Source organism: Ursus arctos, unplaced genomic scaffold, assembly GCF_023065955.2.
Source record: "Ursus arctos isolate Adak ecotype North America unplaced genomic scaffold, UrsArc2.0 scaffold_29, whole genome shotgun sequence".
Taxonomy (NCBI): Eukaryota; Metazoa; Chordata; class Mammalia; order Carnivora; family Ursidae; genus Ursus; species Ursus arctos.
In genome coordinates this window covers 24,427,307-24,446,718 of record NW_026622974.1, presented here as the reverse complement: position 1 = coordinate 24,446,718, position 19,412 = coordinate 24,427,307, and the positions used below count along the sequence as shown (strand labels likewise).

The following is a 19,412-nucleotide window of genomic DNA, read 5'->3' as shown; positions in this document are numbered from 1 at the left end:
ACATTTTTAAGTTCTAAAATTTATGTGCCTAAAAAGCACCGCCAAAAGCAAGTCTATAGTGTAGGAGGAAATAATCTGCAATTTGGGTATGTATAAAGAACATCTTCAAATCGGTAAGAAAAAGGACAAGCAATACATAGAAATAATGAACAAAAGACCCAGATAGAGTTTACTGAAGGAAAAATTATACTCTCCAGTGAAAATATAAATGATGCTTCAGCTTTTCAGTAGTAAGTAGGTTGACCAAGCATCTCAGTTTGCCTGTGACCTGAAGGGATTTTCCAGAACATGGAACTTGGAGTACAGAGAACAAGATGGTTGGCACTCTTGTAATCAGAGATATGTTAAATTAGAGCAAGTCAGTATTACTGTTATCTTTTAGAAGTCTTTAAAATTTTTACCTTCGTCAGGTATTAATGAGATTTTGGGGATAGGTATACTGCTGTGGGAATGTAAAATATACAGCTTTTTAAAGAATATTGTATGATACGATATGTGCCTGTACACACAAACCACATCCCTTTTAATAAAGTTTAATCCAGCAGTTGACATCTAGGAACATTTCCTACTCAAGTATATGTATATACTTGTATCTGGGTAAAAAAGTATGTTTAAGCACATTGTTAATGCTCCCCAAAAAAGAAAACAATCTAAGTGTTCAAAAAAAATAAGGTATTTATTAAGATACCATGGTATAATGTGGTGTGCAATGATGAAAAGGAATGGTGTAGCTTTATGTAGACTGAAGAATATATCTTTATAGAATCAAATCAGACTTTCTCAGTTCAAATTCTAGCCCTCCTTATTCATATAATTATCTGTGGGCCTTATTTTCCTTGTCTAATAAATGGATATAATAATATTAGTACCAACTTCAAAGTTTTATTCTGAAGATTTAAGGAGAATAAACGTAAAAGAACAGATCAGTTTTAGGCACAAGAAATGTGCTCAGGAAATATTAGCTTTATGTACAACAAAAATCCATACGAGTATTAGCATGTATGCATGCATGCAAATACATAGAAGATGTGAAGGATATTGTATTGCTTAATGGCGGTAACAGTAGGAAAGGGCAGTGGTACTCTGGGCAGTGTGAAGGGAAGCTTTCATATTCTACTTTTTTTTTAAACAAAGGGTATGCATATACTTTATAACTACATTTTTTTTTTTTCCCAGATGAGATAATTAGTTGACTGCTGGGTTTTTATCCTGGTGTTTGTTTCTCTGACCAAAATTTTTCTTATGTTGGTTTGGCCGATAAGCAAAGCAGAATGGACTTCTGTCCCTCACTCCCTGAAATATTCACCAAATAGGCAGATAGCTTGGGTTTATTTTCAACCCTTAAAATGGTTTACTAATTTTTTTTCTGAAGTAGTAAAAGCTAGTTGTTGAATAAAACTACCTCATTGTTGGTATCCTTTGGATATTAGAATGGCATTTCTGAGAAAAATTATGTTTAAGATACAAAGTACTGTACCCTTTCTCATGCCACACACTAGAAGTATTATTGCCTGGGTCTGTCTTCTAGAAGGGCGTGTTTGTTTTATTCCTTTGTCCTTCCAAAAATACCTTTCTCTGAGTTTCCTTTTTCTTGGGATACAGTTTGATAGTATCCATTATACTTGACTTAAAGGAGTGAAGGTAATTAAATATAGTCTAGTGTATGCAAAGTATGGTTTCTGGACCAGTAGTACCAGCATCTCCTGGGACTTTGGTAGAAATGCACGTTTTAGGCCTCACCCAAGATTAACTAAATTTTATTTATTGGGTCTAGAAATCTGTGTTTAACAAACTCTCCAGGTATTTGTTATGCATGATATAGGTTGAGAAGCAATATGATAAGTTATGGAAGAGGACGGCTGGTTCCAGAAGAGCATGGCAGTGCCATTATGTAAAGAGATCATTATAACTGTGTAGATTTCTTTATTAAAGGATATTTGAATATTGTCTTCATTATATCTATGATTTCAGATGAGTCTGCACTGGCATATGCTAGAGAGCAATTTTGTTGTCTGTCTCATAAGAACCTATTTGAACCTGAATAGGGATATTAACATTTTAGTATATGATGTCTCTACATTTTATTTTTTTAAAGATTTTATTTATTTGAGAGAGAGCATGAGAGCACAACCATGAAGTGGGAGAGGGGCAGAGGAAGAGGGAGAAGGAGAAGCAGGCTCCCTGCTGAGCAGGGAGCCCAATGTGGTGCTGGATCCCGGGACCTTGGGATCATGACCTGAGCGAAGGCAGACACTTAATCAACTGAGCCATCCAGGCACCCCTGATGTCTTTACATTTTAAAAATGTAGTTCCATGTAAATTTTTTTCTTATTGCTTCCAATAAAAGCAAACAAATTTACCTTTCACCTTTTTTGTATTTAGCAACTGTCATATTATTGTAATGTATTATTGTATCCAATTGAAGACACTTAGGAGGCAGGGGAGTTTAAGTGGGAAAGTATTATCTTTGAGCCTCCATGAGAAAGGTACTGCTTATGGTTACAGTAAGCATCACATAAAAATAGGTGGATGAGAGTTACCTGTCAGTAGGTTGGCCAAAGAAAACATGACTTATTTGCAAAAGTATTTGGAGAATAAGAATGTGACAGTTTTCAGCAATAGTTATAAATACTTCTGCATGGCACATACTAGTATTATATCCCTCTGCTGTATCTGAATCAAGGACTGACCAAAGGGAGAGAAGGGGTAGGACCGAATATATTAAGAGGTAGAGGAACTTGGAGGTGAGAGAGAGTAATTGAGCAAATTGAATAAAGTACCCTATAAAAAAGGCATTTTTAAAGATATTTATCTCCTCTCCACATAACTTTGCTATATATTTGGAAAATAGGAATCAAGAAGTTCAGTATTAAATGTATACGCATCTACATTTTGATGCTGGTCTTTGTTCAGAGATGTGTATTGTCACAAAGATGTTGTCTTTTTTTTTTTTTTTTTCAGTTTGTAAAGGAGTATCCAACCTAAAAAAAGGTTTTGTTGCATGTTTTGCTAAATCTGATGGGTACTTTACTAAGACCTTAATGGTAAAAAAAACTTTTATTTTGTTCTGTTATTTGCAGAGCAAAGATGGTCGACCTTTGCCAGCAAGGGATAAACGCGCCTTAAAACAATTTGAAGAAAGGTTACGAACACTTAGGAAAAGAGAGAGGCACTTAGAATTCATTGAAAACAGCTGGTGGACAAAATTTTGTGGTGCTCTGCGTCCCCTGAAGGTAAATGGAATTTTAAAAAAATTATGTTGTCACCCTTTTCCCAAGTTTATATAGACCTCTTAAAGTAATTGAGTTCTCTTTGTGAGAATATATATCATAATCAGCATGGTACTTACGAGCGTGAATTTTGGAGTTAAGGTGATTTTGAATCGTAGCTCTGTCATTTGGTAGTTTGAGCCAGTTATACACCTCTCTGAGCTTCATTCATTTACTCATGTGTAAAGCAAGTATTATAACAGAGGTGCAAGGAAATTTAAATTAAAACATAGGTAAGTAATGTAGTGTGTTGCTACCACATTTTTCAAGTTTGTACTTCTCCATAAATAAGAGAACTGGGACCCATATTAGAACTCAGGAACCCTAAGTGAAAGTAATACAATTTGCTTCATTGTTAGATGGTATGTTTCTGAAAGTATGTAAAAAAGTATTATTTAGGACAGAAAAACATTGCATGCATCCTTCCTTCCTCCCCTCCTTCCCTCCTTCCCTTCTTTCTTTTCTCTTTTGAAATTATCATTTGCTAGCCTTGAATTCTTGGGACAGTGGTAACCTAAACTTAAGTACCTATGCTGAACTAAAGGCATAATAATAAAACTCTGAGTCTAAAAAGTAGCTAGAACTGCTGGCCACAGACTTCTTATATTGTCCATTCTGTATCTGGCATCTCAAACACCAAGCTTTGTATATAATAGTATGCAAGTTGTAATTTAGAAAGTGCAGCGAGTAGACTGATTTAAGGAAAGTTACGCAAGATGAAGCTATAAAGTGGGTTTTGGCTAAGTTTAAAAAGATGTTTTAGACAGCCCTACAAGGGCTGAAAGGATTAGTCAGGTTGACTCCTGCTTTGTCTTCCTCTTGTAATTAGAAAGGAAATAAGAAAATGCATTGACTGCTCATCTTAAAAAGCTGCTTTTTGAAAGAGTTGTTCAAAAATATATTGTAATCAGGTCTGTTGTGTATTACTTTTTAAACCTTTTGTTAGAATCAATTTTGTTAAAAGACTCACCACTCCTTTTTTGTGGGGTGATTGTCTTCATAACACCAAAAGTATGATGAAACCTTCCTCAACCTACCTTCCTTCTTTCTTTCTTTCTCTTTCTTTCTTTCTTTCTTTCTTTCTTTCTTTCTTTCTTTCTTTCTTTCTTTCTTTCTTTCTTTCTTCTTTCTTTTTTAAGTTTTTATTTATTTACTTGACAGAGAGACAGCCAGCGAGAGAGGGAACACAGGCAGGGGGAGTGGGAGAGGAAGAAGCAGGCTCCCAGTGGAGGAGCCTGGTGTGGAGCTCGATCCCAGCACTCTGGGATCACGCCCTGAGCCGAAGGCAGACACTTAACAACTGAGCCACCCAGGCGCCCCAACCTTTTTTCTTTTTTTAATCTCCTCAACCTTATCTTAATTCTATATTTTTTATATGGCTTCTTTATAAATATTTATAACATGGTCTATCATTAGCTGCCTTGAATTAAACATGCTCTGTCCTATTTCATTGAACCTATGCTTAGAGGGATTTTTAAATCAACTTTATTAAGTGTGAAGATTGATTTTTGCCAAATACAGATATGTAGATAATGGAAGATCCACATCAATCCAAAAAGCTACTTGACGTCTTCCCCTGTCCCACTGAACTCAGACCCCAGATAGCCATTGATGTCCTTCTGTCATTATAGTTTAGTTTTATGTGTTCTATAATTTCATGTAAATGAAATCATAGAGTGTAGTATAATCTTTTTTTGGCTTTTTTGGTGCAACAAAATGCTTTTGAGATTTGTCCATGGTGCATGTTTTCTTTCAGTAATTTATTCTGTTTTACTGCTGGGTAGCCTCCTGATGTGTGTGTCTATGTCACACTTTGTTTATCCACTCACCTTTTAGTCGAGATCTGAGTTATTTCCAGTTTGAGATTATTATGAATAATGCTGATGTGAACATCTGATATAGACGTGTGTTTTCATTTCATTCATTTTTCTTGGGTAAATAGGAGTAGATTTTCTGGGTGTAATGTTTAACGTACATTTAACTGTATTTTCCAAAGTGGTTATACCATTTTGCATTCCTGCAGCAATATGAGATTTCAGATTGCTTCACATCCTTGTCAACTCTTACATTGTTAACTTTGTAATAGTTATTCTGATGGATGTATAATAGTATTTCATTATGGTTTTTGATTTGCATTTCCTTGGTGACTAATGATACTGAGCATTCTTTGTATTCTTATTGTGTATTTTCTTTAAAATGCCTGTGTAAATCTTTTGTCCTTTTTAAAAATTGTTTATGAGTGAGTTATAGGAATTCTTTATTCTGCATTAAGTACTTTGTCAAATATATGTATTGTGAATGTTGTCTCTTTATAGCTTGCCTTTATGCGTTCTTAAACTGTCATTCAAAGAGATGTTCCTTAAATTTTTATTGCAATCATTTTGTCCTATGTTTTCTTGTGGAAATTTTATGGTTTCAGTTCTTATATTTTAGGTTTGTAGTCCATCTTAAGTTAATTTTGTGGGATGATAAGACTGAAGGGTTTATTTTCTGTATGGATATTCAGTTGTTTCAGCAGCATTTTTGTCAAGACTGTTCTTTGCTCATTGACTTTCCGTGGTATTTTGTCAAACCAATTGATCATGTGTATGTGTGGGTCTATTTCTGGACTTTCTCTTTTGCTCCATTGATTTATATGTCCTTATGATAAAACTTGATTACTGGTGTGTTACACAATCAGTCATGAAATCAAGGAGTATAAATTCTTCAGTTTTGTTTTTCTTTTTCAATATTGTTTTATCTATGCTAGATCCTTTGCATTTCCGTATAAACTTTAGAATCAACTTAGAATTCTACAGAACACCCACTGGGATCTCTACTGGGGAGAATTGATATTGTAGGCTTGAACCAAATGAGAGTTTGTCCACCTGAAGCATAGCAAGCCAGTAAAAACTGACATCAGCCTTTGGCAGTGAAGTAAGAAAGGCTGTTTTTTGGTGTAGCACCACCCAGGACAACAGGGAGGTAATGCTGTCAAGACCTAACTACCTGATGGCTTGCAAGTGAAGGTTTTTAAAGGCAAATTTTGGGGCAGGGGCCTCCTGAGAAGGTCGACCCCACTGGTTGGAGGCCCATGTTAGCAGGTGCTCTGGTACTGCTTTGTCTGGTCCCCCAGAGGTCTTTTCCATCTCAAGAGACTTGGAATCTGAAAAATAATCTTTATTCTTTATGTTAAAAATTTCATTAGATACATTTGGTGATTATATCTTTACTTATAAGCTAGTGGGGTGGTATTCCTATTGGTTTCCTGGCCAGTCCACCTGTGCCCAGGGATGGTAGGATTCATTCTTCCCTCTGGACTGACCAGATGGGTGTCGGCTTTAATATCTTAGTACTGAATCTTCTAATCCGTGAACATGAGGTCTTTCCATTTATTTATGATATCTGAAAGTTCTCTCTGCAGCATTGTGTAAGTTCAGTATAGAGGTCTTTCAAATATTTTGATAAATTTATATTTTTGTTTCTACTGTTACACATGATTTTGTTTAATTTCAATTCTCAGTTATTGGCTTCTTAGTATGTAGGAATTTGTTTTTGTACATTGATCTCAGATCATGCAACCTGGCTAAATTATTACTTCTAGTAGCCTTATTATAGATTCCTAAGGAATTTTTTTGTACATGAACATGTTAGCTGCTAAAAGACAGTTTTATTTCTTCCTTTTCAATCTAAGAGTTCCAAGGGTTTTTTTTTTTCTTATTGCACTGGCTAAAACCTCTCATACAATGAATCTACCACTTATTCTTTTTTTTTTTTTTTTTAAAGATTTTATTTATTTATTTGACAGATAGAGACAGCCAGCGAGAGAGGGAACACAAGCAGGGGGAGTGGGAGAGGAAGAAGCAGGCTCATAGCGGAGGAGCCTGACGTGGGGCTCGATCCCAGAACACTGAGATCACACCCTGAGCCGAAGGCAGACACTTAACCGCTGTGCCACCCAGGCGCCCCCACTTATTCTTTTTGTTATATAAATGTATTATTCTTGAATATGGATCTAAATTCTTCCCTATCTTTCATCTTCTGGGCCCGTTAGGAATAATAGGAATAATTAGAAACAGGAGTAATAGGCATGCCTGAAGGAAAACTCTGGGGATATAAATTTATTGTTATATAATTGAGGGTTTAACATGAATGTGAAGGGATAAGCAGTGCTTTTTTTTACTCAGATGAACTATGAAAATTATTTATTTATCAGTCTGTGTTTGTGCACAGTTGATATAATCCAGAAATAGAAAGCCACATGCTCTTAGTGCTTCTTAAACATTAGCATCCAAATAGTCCTAATGGAAGAAGGTAGAGACAGGCCCAGTCATTCCTCTGCATTGCTCAGCACATGCCGGAGGTGACTTAAGATCTGTGAGAAGCTCTTGATAGAAAATTTCTTTGAAATTATGCTCTATTGGAAAATTTTATGTTAGTATTGCCTTTTACTTTGTATTCTAATCCATGTTTATTTTATTTTAAAATGTATTAGATTTAAATTTTTGCAAATGCAGAAATTCAGAGTTCCGTAATTATACAATTTTTTATGAGAAAATATTATAATTTTTTTTCTTAAGGTTAGATTCCCCATGAGATACCTACTGATCTTGTGATTTCACATTGCCATGTATTTTATAGGCAATACATACGTCATTTTTTTTTTTTTTTTTAAGATTTTTATTTATTTGAGAGGGAGAGCATAAGCGGATGGCGGTGGGGTTGGGGCAGAGGCAGAGGGAGAGGAAGAAGCAGGCTCCCTGCTGAGCAGGGAGCCCAATGTGGGGCGCTATCCCAGGACTCTGGGATCATGACCTGAGCTGAAGGCAGACACTTCACTGACTGAGCCACTCAGGTGCCCCTGCATACCTGATTTCAGAGGCATGGATTTTGCTGTCACATATATCTGGTTTTGAATCCTTGTTCTGATCCTCACCAGCTATGTAAACTTGTTACTTCACTTTTCTTTTTCTTTTTTTAAAGATTTATTTATTTATTTTTGAGAGAGAAAGAGCACAAGTGCAGGGAGGGGCAGAGGGAGAGAGAAATTTTAGCAGACCCTTTGCTGAGCTTGGAGCCTGACCCTGAGATCTTGATCTGAGCCGAAATTGAGAGTCAGACGCTTAACGGGCTGCACCACCCAGGTGCCTCGTTACTTCACCTTTCTAAACCTTAACTTTTCTCATCCTTATAATGGAGTTATATACTTATTTTTGTTATGGGAATGAAAAGACATAATGCATGTAGTGTTAGTACCTTTTGATGTAAACAGCTCAGAAAACTGCCACTGCCATTGTTATAGTTCTATATATAGGATTTTTCAGCTTCCTAAATGCTGCCATAGAACTCAAGGGAAAAAATCAGTTTCGTGTTGTAGACATTTATAAAACTAAGCATCTAATTAGAATAAGTTAATGGCTCCTTAAAACAATTTTTATTTATAATACTGAACACATTTCTAAGCATACAGTCTAATGTTAATTAAATACTTGAATAAATTCTCCCCAGACAGAAGGGCATTCTGTGAGCTTTTACAGCTAATTGGCCTGGGTAACCTATAGATTCATTAAGTTTTAAACACAATTTTTGATTTTATTATATATATTACTATATTTACTATATATATATATTATCTATCTATCTATCTATCTATCTATCTATCTATATATTTGCCTATTCTGGGTATCTCATATAAGTGGAATTATTCTATATTTGTTCTTTTGTGTATGGCTTATTCCAGTTTGTATACTGTCTTCAAGATTCATCTGTGTTGTAGATGTATCAAAATTTAATTCCTTTTTAAGACTGAATAATATTTGATTATATGTATATTTCACATTATCTGTTGGTGCACATTTGGGTTGTTTCCAACTTTTGGCTATGGTGATGAATGCTGCGTAGTAACTGGTGTACAAGTGTCTGTTTGAGTCCCTGCTTTCAGTTCTTTTGTGTATGTACTTGGAATTGCTGGATCATATTCCACTTTTGTGTTTAGCTTTTTGGGGAACCTACAAACTATTTTTCACAGTGGCTGTACCATTTTATATTCCTGCTAGAAATGCACAAGGCTTCCGATTTTTCCACATCCTTGCAAACACTTAATTTTTTGCTGTTTTGATAATAACCAAATGGTTGTGAAGTAATATCTCATTGTAGCTTTGATTTGCATTTCCCTAATAGTTAGTGATGTTGAGCATCTTTTCATTTGATGATTGGCCATTTGTATATTTTCTTTAGAGAAATGTTCATTCAGGTCCTTTGGCCGTTTTTAAATTATTTATGTTTTATTGTCAAGTTGTAAGAGATTTTTTTTAATAATCTGAATATTAATACCTTATCAGATATATGATTTGCAAAGATTTTCTCCCAATCTTGGGCTGTGTTTTCACTGTGTTAAAAGTGTTCTTGATATACTAAAGGTTTTAATTTTGATGAAGTCCAATTTATCTAATGTTTTTTGTTGTTGCCTATGCTTCAGTGTCCTATCCAAAAAATAATTGCCAAGTCCAGTTTCCCCCTTTTTATCCCTAAAAGTTTAATAGCTTCAGCTCTTAGGTTTAGATCTTTTTTTTTTTACGTTCAATTGGCCACTGTATAGTAATCATTAGTTTTTGATGTAGTGTTCAGTGATTCAATAGTTGCGTATAACACTCAGTGCTCATCACAACAGTGCCCTCCTTAATACCCATCACCCTGTTACCCCCTCCCCCATCTCTCTTCCCTCTGAAACTACCCAGTCTGTTTCCTGGGGTCCATAGTCTCTCATGGTTCAGTCCCCCTTTCTGATTTCTCCCCCTTCAGATTTCCCTCCCTTCCCCTATGGTCCTCCGTGCTGTTGCTTCTGTTCCACATACAAGTGAAACCATATAATTATCTTTCTCTGCTTAATATACCTCACTTAGCATAATCCCCTCCAGTTCCACCCTTGTCGATGCAAATGGCGGATATTCATCCTTTCTGATGGCTGAATAATGAAGATGTGGTACATACATACAATAGGTCTTTTTATATATTGAGTTAACTTTTGTGTATGGTTAAGGGTAGGGGTCCAATTTCATTCTTTTGCATTTGGATGTCCCTTACCCAGCACCTTTTGTTGAAAAGACTGGCTTTCTCCCATTGAATGGTCTTGGCACCATTGTCAAAAATCACTGGATCATATATGGGAAAGTTCATTTCTGGGGTCTGTTCCGTTGGTTATATATCTGCCTTTATACCAGTACCAAGCTGTTTTGATTACTGTAGTTTTGTAGTAAGTTTTGAAATAAGGAAATATGAGTCTTGTAACTTTGTTTTTCTTCTGAAAGATTGTCTTGGCTATTTGGGGTTTTTTGAAATTCCATATGAATTTTAGGATGGGTTTTTCTGTTTCTGCAAAAAAAACACCTTTGCAAAAAACACCTTTTTACTTTTCATAGGTATTGTGTTGATTCTGTAAATCACTTTCAGTGATATTGTTATTTTAACAATATTAAGGCTTTAAGTCCATTAACATGGCATGTCTTTACATTTACTTATGTCTACTGGAGTTTCTTTCAGCAGTTTTCAGCGTGTGTAAATCTTTTGTCTCTTTGTTTAAATTTATTCCTAAGGATTTTATTATTTTTGGCTCTGTTATTTGAATCAGACCCGTAATAAAGAACTGGGAAAATTTTTATTTCTGCTTGTCCCACTAATCTCCTAACCCCCCAACACATACACAAACATAAACACAACTAAATTTCATAAGGTAAGCAAACAGTGAAAAATAATTTCATCGTACACAGTGCATTGTTTTGAAGGTGTGGGAATATTTTAATTTTTCTTTATTAATATTTTTGTCATGTCATTTTACCCTTTGAAATTTACTATGAATTATCTTTAAAGATGTAGCAGATTTCCTTTCTCAGAATAATACTTAAAAAGCATGTATGTTTTTGTTGTGGTGGTGGTGGTTTGTTTTAGGCCATACTTTTTGAGTATGTCCAAAGACAGACTGGCACTTTCTAACTTTAAAGAAGTCTTATTAAATATTTTATTGGAAGTATAAGTGTGCATTCCAGACCTTTACTTGATCACTATTTGAGAGATATATTTTAGTGTAGGTGCTTCTTAAGATGTATTTGAAGGTTTAGGTTGGTAGTAATTGTATATTAAAGTTCCTGTAACGTACAGTGTCTTTTGATTGCCAGTAACTTTATGGTATGGATATTGAAGTTCATACAAGAATAAACCCACTTGTAAGCAACCTAACCAATCTTTATATTAGTACAGTCATGAAACTCAAGTGTATAGAAAAACTTGGAAGTCAGTGACTGATCAATACATAACTTGTTTTTTGTGTTTGTGTTGAAGAGCAACCTGTTTAATATATGTGGTTGATTCATTAACATTGAACTTAAGACCAACAGCAGTATAACTCATGCCTGAACAAAGCTTACCTAACGCATGTATTTTCTCAGTAATCACAACCTTCTTAGGCTTAGGAACACTACACAGCACTTCAGCACTATGCTTGGGGGGTGTTTGAAAGAGCAAAAGTACCAACACAAAAGCACAAAAGTGCAAAGAATGTAACATAAATAGACAAAGGATACTTGTTTACACTATGAAATCTGAAATAAGAAAGAGTATTGCCTTGTGCAAACTGGGAACTTGCACATCAGATGACTTAGAGTTTTCATTACTCTGCACATATCCCAGAAGACCACAAGTGCCCCAAGTATTGATTTTAAGGTTATAAATAAATTTAAGTGAGTAGATGGATTTGCAAATACAGAATCTGCAAATGAGAATCAACTGTACTTGTAAGTAAAAACAAAACAAAAAATCCCTACATCCAGCAAGTGTTCTCTCCAGCTCTTACTGTAAAACTTTGTGTTTAAACAAAGATAATTTGGGGAAAATTGCATGGGAGAGAGAAGAGATTTGGAGGTAGGCCTAAGATTGATCTGAAACCCCCTAAAAGTTAAATAAGCTAGTCACAAAAAATAAATATTGTATGATTCCACTTATATGAGGTATCTAGAGTAGTCAGATTCATAGAAACAGAAAGAATGGTGGTTGCCAGGGGTTGGGGAGAGGGAAATATGGGGAGTTGTTGAATTGGTACAGAGTGTCAGTTTTGCAAGATAGAAAGAATTCTTGGAGATTGGTTGCACAACAATGTGAATGTATTTAACACTACTAAACTGTACATTAAAAAAAAAGATTAAGATGTAAATTTTATGTTATGTATCTTTTACCACTATTTAAAAAACAGAAACAAAAAACAAATGGCCAAAAACCAGGGAGAAATGAAGAGGTGGACTGTGGGGAAAAAATGGGAGGAAAACGCAGTTAATTTCAGAAATGAAGACAAAATTACAGGGTGTTCAAAGGAGAATAGACTCAAATAAAATTTAGTAAGTGGCATTGAAGAAAGGTAGGAAACAACCAAGGGAAAGAAAACAAGGTGAAATAAAAAGGATCAAAAAGTGCTGAAATGGAAGAGAAAGAGAAACTACATCGGTTTAATTGGTGTCCCTGCAGAAGCAAACCAAAGCAAATTAGCAGAACTAATATTTAAAGTCCTATTCCAAAAAATCCACGTACAAATAGACATGAATCTACATATTGAAATAGCCACCTTGTACCTGGGAAAATTCATGTGCATTTTCCTAGTAACACTGACTTAAAGATAAGCCCTCAGGATTTCCAAGTAAAAAAATCAACTGACTTTACAAGGGCAACATAGTATCAGACTTTTCAAAAAACATGATCAAGGCAAGAATGTGGAGAACATTAAAAAAAAGTCTCAGTGAAAACGTATGAAGCCAGAAGTTCATATTTAGCCAAACTATCTTCTAGAAAAACAGTTTTTAAACATTTAAAAACTCAGGGAATTCTGGACCCATGTGCTCTCGAGAAATCCACTAATTGCCAAGCTCTAACCAACCAAGAGGTAAGAGGGAAAACATCAGCAAAAGAAATAAAGGTGAATATTAAATATTGCAGATCTGTGAATGTGGGCAAGGGTGTGACTATGTATAAACATACTATATGTTCTGCTGAAACAAATCATGCAATTAAGAAGGGAGAAAGAGAAGTAGGATTTCTCATAGATTACTGTGTGGGGAGTTAGGTGGGAGTTGGATACATAAAAACTAAGCAACTCTGTATCAAAGGGCTAAATAAGAAAACGGGCTAAGGGCATTTGAGAATTGAAGTACACTAAAAAGTATAAACCTTCTTGACAAAAAGGAACTTAAAGGAGTGAAGAACGCGTATTAAGTAAGATACACAAGAAATATACACGCAATTCTGACAATTAAGATTGTTGAGATTAGTGTTCAGGCATATCAATAAATATGAGTGGACATAATTCACTATTAAAAGAAAAATTTTCATTTTCTTCATAAAGCAAGATATTAACTATATGCTGTTTAAAGGAGCCACCTAAAACAGACTGACAAAGGCTAAAAATGTGTGTTGAAATATATGCTAGGCATATGGAAATAATAAGAAAACATAGTGATCTTGATGTTAGATAAAGTAGAATTTCAAGCCTAAAAACATTAAATCCAACAAAGGATACTTTTTGTGATAGTCAGAATCCCTTCCTCCTCCCCCAGTGATTTCCATTCCCTAATTCATGGAACCATTAGTATGTTACATGAAGTGGCAAAATGGACTGTGCGGATGCAATTATGGTTACAGACTTTAAGGAGGTTATCCTGGATTATCTGGGTGGGTCCAGTCTAATAGCATGAGCCCTTAAAATCATAGAACTTTTTTGGCCTGAGTCAGAGAGATGTAGTATAAAGGGTAAGTGAGAGATAGTAAAAATGGGAGAAAGACTTGACTTGCCGTTACTAATTTGAAGATGGAGGGGGCAGTGTAAAAAGGAATGCAAGCAGCTTAAGGAACTGAGAGGCTCTCAGTTAATAGCCGGCGAAGACTATAAAGATCTTAGCCCTGTCACCTCAAGGAACTGAATTCTGTGAACAATCTGAAAGAGCATGAAGTGATTCTTCTCTAGAGCTTCCCGAAGGGAATACAGCTCTGTTGACAACTTGGTATTGTGTGACCTTAAGCAGAGAACCAGCAGAACGGTGCTATGCCCAGACTTCTGACCTACAGCATAAGAAGTAGATGTTCTAAGCCACTAAATTTGTAGTAGTTCGTCAGTGTAGGAATAGAACACTAATATACTTGTTAATATGAAAATTCACAAGTTACAAGGAAGATAAAAATAAGTATGTACCAAAGAACATGGTAACAAACTTTATGAAGCAAGAAGTAGGAGAGAGTCAAGGAGACATAGATTGAAATATGTTAACAGCACGAGAATAACATAACACCATACTCAGTGTAAGACATTTGAGGTGCACAAAACTGAGTGAGATTATAGAAGACCTAAATAGAATTAGTAAGGTGTATTGTAACTTTTAAACTTTACATCCCAATAATAGTGACTACACCTTCTCTCCAAGTGCACATGGAACATTCACTAAATTGATCATATATTGTGTCATGAAGAAACTGTCAATGAATTCTGCAGAGTAGATGTATTACAAACAACTCTTCCCTGATTGCAGTGCAGCATTAAAACTAGAAATTATAACAAAATCAATAAGCTAAGGCACTTTTCGCTTGGAAATTAACCTTATATTCAGCAACTCTTGGGTGAAAGGAAAGGAGAAAAACGAATTGCAGAATTTCTAAAAATTAATGATGGGAACATCATATTAGAATCTATGGGGTACGTTTAAAACAGTGATCAGGAAACTCAAAGCCATGAACACATTTATTAATAAAAATAAAAGGATACAAATATACACACTAAATTCCAAACACAAAAGGCTAGCAAAGGAGCAAAGTAAACCAAAAGAAAACACAAGGAGAAAAATAAACATAAAAGCAGAAAATAATCAGAGAAGAAAAACAGACCAGTTACTATAATTTCTATGTGTACGTTTTAATGAATAGACAAAACACTAACTTCATTGAAAGAAAACAGGGCAGATTGCAGAAATGGTTGATGCTGAGACTGGTGCTAGGAAAGTATATAAGCCCACACCTGCTTATGTCAGAAGGAGAGGATGTGCTGAGGATGTGCTGGTGTATGATAAAAGGAACCAGCTTAAAGGGGCTCCCACTTCCTAACTCTGGGACCATTTAAGTATCAAAATATATGAATGTATTGATATAAATAGGTAAATGGAGAAAGGAAAGCTCTTCCCTACAGTGGAATTCTAATAAGTGTAGAATGAATATCAGAAAATCAGTGCTTGGCAAACACCACATACTGTTTCTTGCAAGAGACATGAATGAATACTAAAATTAGAAGGTGAGAGTTTGGTGAGAACAGGATATTTGCATAATCTCAGAGTACTTCCCTACAAGACTTACTAATTACAAAGAGGACAGTAGTAATTTTACAGTGGAGAAACATGACCAGGACCACCTTAACCATCTGATCCAAATTAAGTTCATCAGTAATGGGGCAATAGGTATGATTGTGCCTCTGTCATTTTTGCCAAAAGTACATGAGCTGAATTAAGTATGAGGAAATAAGCAACCCACATTGAAGGACAATGCACATAACTGCCCTCAACTCCTCAAAATCTAAAGGTCATTAAATTAAAGTGACTTGGGAACTGTTCCAAATTAAAGGACACTAAACAGACAAAAGCAACATATAATGCTGAATTTCATTTTGGACCAGGAAAAAAACAAAACTTTTTCCTATTAAGGACTTTAGTGGAACAATTGAAATTTGAATAAGGTCTGTAGATTAGATAATAGCATTCTGTCAACATTAATTTCTTGATTTTAAGAATTGAAATGTGATAATGTGAAAGAGGTTGCTTTTAGAGAATAGGTATTAAAGTGTATTTCTGCAACTCATTCTCAAAAATAATAGTTCAGCCAGATAGATGGAGAATGGTAAAGCAAGGTAAATGTTAAGATTTGTAGAATCTAGTTGGAAGGTATACTGAAATTCTTTGTGCAATTTTTGCAGTTTTCTCATATATTTGAAATTATGTCAAAACAAAGCATTAAGGCCTTAGCTTTTACTAGATCTCCCCCAATTTTTGGCATTATCTTTACCACTTCCATTTTTAATGTCAATTTTTGTGAAAGTCTCTTCCATCAGAATAGTATTAAACTGAAGAAATTGCTTCTAATATAAGGAAAATTGTAACCATGACCAAGTATCATAAGCTGGTACTACACTGACAAATCACCATGAGAATCTTTGCAATGATAATAAATTTTTTGCAATATTTTGCAAATATTTTCTCTGCAATATAATAATTTATAGCCAGAGCTGAATATTACTGATCTTCGTACTATTTAAAAAAAACTTTTGTAGAACATTTGCAACATGTAAAACTTAATTCTCTTCATAGAACTATAACTTATAATGTCCTATCAGGATTTGCTAATGAAAATCATGTGTTCTTACCTTCTACCTATGAGGAAAGTTTTGAAGACTAATTGATGTGCTATCTAGAGTTAGGGGCCTGAGACCCATGGCCATTCGCTATGTTATAAAGGACATATGATGTCAGAGGCCTCTGGAGGGAAGAAAGTTCAGTTTGGGTTAATTTTTAAATCCAGTTCTCCATTCCAAAATTCTCTTTTCAAACTCTTAACCTGGGTTGACTTGGTATCTTTTTATTGTAGTCATCTAACATTCTAAATGACTTTTTTAAGGCACAGCTTCTCAATTTTAACGTAAGAAGTACTCAGGAATCCCGTTAAAATACAGATACTGATCCAATCCACCTGAGTTAAGCCCCGAAAGTATGTATTTCCAACAAGCTCCCAGGTGATACTGACGCTACTGGTCCATGGCCACTCTTCGATTAACAAGATTCTAAGCAATTTTGAAGAGGGAATCCTGTTTCCTAATCTCATTGTTATTAAAGAGTTGGAAAAATAGAAAAAAGTTTCCCTTGCTCACATCCTTCAATATACCTCAAAAGCACACAATTTTTTTTCAGCATTGTCGACAACAGCTATTGCTTTTGGCAAAAAAGGAAGCAGTACATGGTATTTTATTTAAGGTAACATTAATAATAAAATACAATAGAAATTACTTTTATTTTACATTTATAACTTTTGTTTGAGTCTCTAGGTGTGGCACCTTTCTACTGTTTTTGGTTATATTCCTGGATACACAAAAGTTATTTTATGGATATGGGAAATTCACCTATGAAATTTGATAAGAGGTGTGTCTTAAAAAAAAAAAGCTCACCCTATATTATTTCTTTCTATAGTGCTTGGAAGTTTTGTTTCACATTGTCAGACAATATTAAGTTCTAGGATAAGAGATTCATTTTAAGCTAATAAGCATCTTAAAACATGAAATGATTTTCAGAGAATGATAAAGCGTTTATTTTTGCTGAAATGATAGCTTATTCATACTGCTTTCAATTTAAATCGGACTTTTCCAGTCTCAGCACCTTTGACATTTGGGGCCCAGTAATGCTTTGTTCGGGAGGACTAGTACTCTCCAGCGCATATTGTAGGATGTTTAGCAGCATTCCTTTAGCAGCATTCTTACCCACTTGATGTAATATTCTCCACCCCTCCCATCCCCCCAAATCGTGACAGACTCTCAGTAAACATTGTCAAATGTCCTTTGAAGGGGGGTTTATCCAGTTCAGAACCACTGATTTAAATAAAAAGAACACAGCATTTTAAACTTAATGTAAAAGGGAAAGGGAAGAGATTTTGGGGAATGGTATGCTATTAATGAGTAGAGGAACTTAAATTTTCTTTCTAGGTAATGGAGAATTTTCTAGACAGTTGATTCATCATTGGTTTAGATAACATCACATATAAAGTTAGTAGCATTAACAGTATTTTTACTCTGACAAAAGTAATGTCTTACTTAGTATTCTTCAGAGATTATAACATTTTACCTTTTTATTGTGGTTTAATGAAAGTAACATGATTTTTATCTGATTAATACACAGGAAAAATTTGGTTTCTGTTCTATATATTTATTTTTCTAAAACAGCATTTTTTAGAAGGTCAGTTTTTCCCAACTTGATCTATAAATTTAATACAATTCCGATAAAAATCCCAGCAAGGTATTTTGTGGATATGGACAAATGGATTCTGAAACATATGTGGGGGGATAAAAGGCCCAGAATAGTATTCTTTGAGGCACAAGCATTTTTATTTTTGATGAAGTCTGATTTATTCTTCTTTTGTTACATGTGCTTTAGGTGTAGGAAACCATAACCTAATCCCGAGTTATGGAGATTTACACTTATGTTTTCTACTAAGAATTTTATAGTTTTAGTTCTTACATGTAAGTCCTTGGTCCATTTTGAATTAAATTTTGTATATGGTGTGAGGTAGGAGATCTAACTTCATCTTTTCTATGTGGATATCCATTTATCCCAGCACCATTTGTTGAACCGACTATCCTTTCCCCTACTGAATTTTCTTGGTACCTTTGTCAAAAATAAGTTGAACATAGATGTACAGTTTTATTTCTGGAATCTCAGTTTCATTCCATTCGTCTATATGTCTGTCCAGTGCCACACAGTCTTAATTACTGTAGCTTTGTAGTAAGTTTTGAAATTGTGAAGTGTGAGCCCTCTAACTTTGCTGTTCATTTTCAGGGTTATTTTGGCTCTTCTGGGTCCCTTGCATTTCCATATAAATTTTAGGATCAGCTTGCCAGTTCCTGCAAAGAAGCCAGTTAGGATTTTAATGGAAGTTGCATTGAAAATGTAGATCAGTTTAGGGAATATTACCATCTTGGAAATACCAAGTCTGATCCACGAACATGAGATGTCTTTCCATTTATACAAGTCTTCAATTTCTTTATACAATGTTTTGTAGTTTTCAGTGTTCAAGTCTTATACCTCCTGGGTTAAATTTACTAAATATTTTGTTATTGATGCTATTATAAATGGAATTGTTTTTGTAATTTCATTTCAGACTGTACATTGCTAGCATACAGAATACAACTGATTTTTGTATGTTGATCTTATATCCTGTGATCTTGTTGAATTCATCTATTTGTTCTGTTTTATTGCAATATTCTTAGGATTTTCTATCTACAAGATAATGTCATTTGCAGATAGATATAGATATATCTATAGATACAGAAGTGGCAAGAGTGAAAATCCTGGGGCACTTGTGGCTCAGTCAGTTAAGCAGTCAGGTCATGAT

At 34.8% G+C, this 19,412-nt stretch overlaps 1 protein-coding gene across 1 annotated transcript in view; it reads left to right on the top strand.

Moving 5' to 3' along the window:
• LMBRD1 (LMBR1 domain containing 1) overlaps nt 1–19,412 on the top strand; it is a 117,504-nt gene that overhangs the window by 63,829 nt on the left and 34,263 nt on the right. The window contains exon 9 of the mRNA XM_026507134.4: nt 3,081–3,233. Coding sequence (XP_026362919.1) covers nt 3,081–3,233 — 153 coding nt within the window. The remainder of the gene's footprint in view (nt 1–3,080; nt 3,234–19,412) is intronic.